Below are 4,952 nucleotides of genomic sequence, written 5' to 3' on the forward strand. Positions count from 1 at the left end.
CTTTGATAAATCGCCTATAAAAACCATCATTCCCCAAAAAGCTCCGAACACCTTTTACCGAAGTGGGAGGAGTAAGCTTGGAAATGATCTCGATCTTTGCCCGATCAACCTCTATGCCTTGTTTGGAAATTTTGTGGCCCAGAACAATACCCTCGTCCACCATAAAGTGACATTTTTCCCAATTGAGCACAAGGTTTGTTTCCTCACATCTTTTGAGCACTTGCCGAATATTGTCAAGGCAATGCTCAAAGGAATCACCAACCAAAGAAAAGTCATCCATGAAAGCCTCTAAGAAATCCTCTACCATGTTTGAGAAGATTGACATCATGCTTCGTTGAAAGGTAGCCGGAGCATTACATAGCCCAAATGGCATCCGGCTAAAAGCAAAGGTCCCATACGGGCATGTGAATGTTGTCTTCTCTTGATCTTCTAAGGCGATGTTGATTTGGTTGTATCCAGAGTAACCATCCAAGAAGCAATAAAATGACCTTCTCGCTAGCCGATCTAGCATTTGATCAATAAAAGGCATAGGGAAATGGTCTTTGCAAGTTGCATTATTGAGCTTCCGGTAGTCCATGCAAACTCTCCACCCGGTCACCATCCTCGTTGGGATGAGCTCATTTTGGTAGTTTTGAATCACGGTCATGCCTCCTTTCTTTGGTACACATTGTAGCGGACTCACCCAAGGACTATCGGCAATGGGGTAGACAACCCCGACATCCAACCATTTTATGATTTCTTTCTTCACCACCTCTTGCATGGAAGGGTAACCTTCTTTGATGCTTCACGCTAGGTTTGCTTTCTTGCTCTAATTATATCTTGCGCTCACAAATCTCAGCTGGAATCCCTCGGATGTTTGCTATTGTCCACCCAATGGCCTGCCTGTGCTCCCTCAAGGTATTCAACAATTGTTCAACCTGCACATCATTCAACAAAGAAGAAATGATTACAAGTAGAGTTTCATTAGAGCCAAGAATTTATTCCTTAAGTGCGGTGGAAGTGGCTTGAGCTCATGTTGTGGGGGCTCGATGACTGAAGGCTTAGCGGGAGGAGTGACTCTATTCTTTAAGTCAAGAGAAAGTTTCTTCGGTGCATAAGTGTAGGACCCAAGGCCTTCCAATGCATTTACTGATTCCATGTATCCTTCCATATCTTCACCATCAAAATTTACCAAAATAGTCGCCAATGCCTCACCAAGGCATTATTCTTCCATTTTTACCTCGACTGCATCCTCTACCTCAGCAACAACATCAATGATTGAGATACTTTTGTATGCATGCGGTAATTTCATACCTTTACTCTCTTGAAAGGTAACCTCTTCGTCATTAATTCGGAACTTGATCTCATTTCGTTTCGAATCCATGAGTGCTCTTCCGGTAGCAAGGAATGGTCTCCCTAAGATGATAGGGATTTCTTTATCAACAGCACAATCAAGGATCACAAAGTCGGCAGGGAGGAGGAACTTCCCCACTATCACAAGAACATCATCAACAATTCCCACCGGTCTCTTTATTGAACAGTCGGCGATTTGCGACCTCATACTTTTAGGCCTAGGCATACCTAACCCCGCTTGCTTGTAAATAGCAAGAGGCATTAAGTTGATGCTAGCCCCAGTATCACAAAGGGCTCGTCCAAAATTGCACAACCCAATAGTGCACGGAATGGTGGAAGCTCCAGGGTCCTTTTTCTTTTGGATCGTGGTTGTAATGATGGAGCTACCCCGATGAGTCACATTCACCACTTCATTCTTGGTGGTTCTCTTTTTGGTGATTAAGTCCTTCGAGTACTTAGCAGAACCCGACATCTCTTGAAATGCTTCCACAAATGGAATGTTTACTGATAATTGCTTGAGAATGTCATAGAACTTTTCGAGTTTGCTATCATCGACCCTCCTAGCAAGTATTTGAGGGAAAGGAGGCGGAGGCCTAGGAATAGGTGCTAGAGTTTTTGGTGCCTCTATTACCTTTTCCTTAACCTACTCATGGTTCACTTCTTGAGTTCTCACCTTCTTCAGGAGTCTTTCAACTTCAACAATAATTGGCACCTCAACTTGTACCTTGACTTCTTGTTCGGAATCATCCACTTCAACCACTTGTTCATTCTCTCCTTGAAGTAGTTTCCCACTTTGCGTTGTGATTGCCATACAATGAGAAGTTGGGCCACTCCCGCTACCTTTTGGGTTTGCAATTCTGTCACTTAGGAGTGTGCCTTTTTGCATCGAATTTTTGCTCTCTTGAGAGATCTCTCATTTGCATCTCCAACTTTTGAATAGATGCGGTATGAGAGCCACAAGCTCGGTTATGTTCTTACTTGAAGTGTCAGATCTATCTTGATTTTGCAATACTCGTTCAAGCATGTTTTCCAACTTGGACTCACTCGAAGAACTTTCTTTCCAATGTGGAGAGTTTGAATATTGCCCCTTTGGTTAAACATAGGGGTTGGAACTCTGATTTGAAAACTTATTGTTGTTGTTACTCCAATTTCCTTGATTTGAACTACCTTGGTCATTTCACCACTATTGGTTGCCTTGCCCTTGCGGGTTAGGCCTCCATTGGTTTTGTTGTCCTAAACCTTGGCAGGGTTGCCTTTGATAACCTCCTTGAGAGTTTTTGACATAATTTGCTTCCTTGTAATCCTCATTTGACATGGGTTGAACATCTTCCACCACATTCACCTTTTTTGTTTGGCTTTCAGTGAACATCTTCGTCAACATATTGATATTGGTGGCAAGCCCGGCAATCACTTGATCTCTTTCTTGGTTCTCCTTAAGCATGTTTGTCAAGGAAGGAGTACCATATGCAATTTCACCCGTGGTGTTTGCTGAGTGCCAAGCTAGGTTATGTTCTACCATCTTGTCAAGGATTTGTGTGACCCTTGCAAATATTTTATCCATAAAGGATCCATTAGCTGCATTTTTGGCTATGGATTGATTCATAGGATCCAAGCCTATGTAAAAAATTTCCAACAAGATATTATTCAAAAAACCATGATTCAGTGACCTCGCCAAATATAGCTTGAACCGATACCATGCCTTATGTGGATGCTCTCCCGATAATTGCTTGAAAAAGAAAATTTTATCCTGGAGCTCGGACTTCTTGCTCTGCAGAAACCACTTTGCTAGGAAAGCTAGGACAAGTTCGGGCCAAGTATGAATGGAATTAGGCGGTAGATTTGGGATCCATTACCTTGCCTCTCCAGTTAGAGAGTAATTGAACACCCTCAACCTCAAGGCATCATCCGAGACGTGATTCTCCTTGTGCATCGCACACACACCCAAAAAAATTCTGAGATGTTGTGTCGGATCATCATTCGTGGAGTTTCAAAAAAAAACCCTCTGCTTTGAGCATTAGGATTAGACTGTGTTCCACCTTGAAGGTAGTAGCATAAACTCTTGGTGGGACAATGGCATTTGTATCTAATATACTCATCTATATCTGCAAAAATATTCTCTTCTTCCGACTCGCCCATATTTACCTAGTGACACCAAGAAAAGCAAGCAAGGTGTGATGGAATAGAAGAAGACGTAAAGTAAAGCACAGACTAATTAGTGATTTCAAAACCATATTCTCCGGCAACGGCGTTAAAATTTTATAAGCTCAAATTACACTTAAATAAATGGTGTAAGGCGGTCGGTGTCAAATATAATAACCCAACAAGGTTGGGTCGAATCCCACAGGAAATAGGTGTGACAAGATTACTTGAGTAGTGTGAAACTTGATGTAAGCCGTAATTCTACTCTGTTAGCTTAAACAAAGAATGTTGTAATTGTGAATTATCAAGAAAACTATTTTGTTATGAGAGTGTAATTAATTTGATAAGGAAACCAACGTTGTGTCCCCATAAATGGGATATAATGTTATCGTTGTTAATATGATATATTCCTAATGGAAGGTCCTTTGATATGTAAAAGGTTCCTAAATGACTACCCAATATTTCCCAATAGTTAGGTAGTATTTCCTCTTTATGATTTTCCAAAATATAAAAGAGTTGTAATTAATAACAACCAATTTATGCCAAATAGAACACACTTCTATTAAATAAGGTTTAAAGCCTTGAGTCTTTGTTATTCAATTCTACCAAACCCTAACCCACTTTTCCAAGTAAAGATAGAGTGAAATGGCATTAGTCAATGTTTGAAACCATCAACGTTATATATATATATATATATATATATATATTCAATAGTAAACACCCATTAATATATCCATTTAGGGTCCACAACCTTAGTATTTAAAACTAGCTACTCATACTAGAATCCAAGAACAAAGCAATAAATAAAGTCATAAAGCTTAAAAAGATGACAAGATTCTCTTCTTCAAAAGCTTCCAAAAGAATGGTGAATTCAATGCCTCCTTTTCAGACAAGATGCCCCACAAAACCCTAGTTATTCTATTTATAATGGGCTAAAAGTCGGGGTCATGATATGACAAAAATATCGTGCAGATCACATTTGCGACCGCAAAATAGGCCGCAAAACACTTTTGCGGCCTGCATAACTACAATTTCATCGCATAATTGAATGTCCAGTTGCCCAGTTTTCCATCGCAAATCCATTATGCGTTTCGCACATTGATTTCGCGATCTTATTTGATGTCGGAGAATGGTTCTCGCAGAAACTCTCTTTGCACTTCTGCACTCATTATGCGGTCCGCATAAGCGTTATGGTACCACAAAATTGACTGCAAAATCCACTCCAAAAATTGGGTTTATCTGCTTCACTCTGCGATTGGTTTGCGGCCCGCACATCACTTTTGCAATTGCAAATCTGCCGCATTTCTGCCCTTCTATGGGTTTTTGTCATCTTTTCCTTGTTCTTGGTTCTTCAAGTCTAGTTTGCTGCAAAACACCAAACTACATAATAATTGACTTAAAATGCTTTAAAAGACGAGCTACAACCTATGTAATTAGTATCAAAAGTTCCACAATTCTACGGCACATCAACACTCCCAACT

General features: G+C 40.4%; 1 protein-coding gene across 1 annotated transcript; it reads right to left on the reverse strand.

Moving 5' to 3' along the window:
• Positions 1–812: 812 nt before the first annotated feature.
• LOC109236527 lies at positions 813–2,218 on the reverse strand. The gene is made up of 3 exons (XM_019402717.1): positions 2,057–2,218; positions 1,220–1,975; positions 813–917 (listed from the first exon to the last, which is right to left on the reverse strand). Exons 1-3 carry the CDS (start codon positions 2,216–2,218, stop codon positions 813–815), a joined length of 1,023 nt encoding a protein of 340 aa, XP_019258262.1.
• Positions 2,219–4,952: the final 2,734 nt, after the last annotated feature.

The sequence above is a fragment of the Nicotiana attenuata genome, unplaced genomic scaffold (assembly GCF_001879085.1).
Source record: "Nicotiana attenuata strain UT unplaced genomic scaffold, NIATTr2, whole genome shotgun sequence".
Taxonomy (NCBI): domain Eukaryota; kingdom Viridiplantae; phylum Streptophyta; class Magnoliopsida; order Solanales; family Solanaceae; genus Nicotiana; species Nicotiana attenuata.

Coding starts and splice junctions, on each gene's coding strand:
- LOC109236527 (XM_019402717.1), bottom strand. CDS start 2,218: ATGCAAAAAGGCACACTCCTAAGTGACAGAATTGCAAACCCAAAAGGT. Junction 1,976..2,056: donor ATTCCGAACAAGAAGTCAAG/GTACAAGTTGAG, acceptor AACCATGAGTAG/GTTAAGGAAAAGGTAATAGA. Junction 918..1,219: donor AGGTAGAGGATGCAGTCGAG/GTAAAAATGGAA, acceptor AATGATGTGCAG/GTTGAACAATTGTTGAATAC.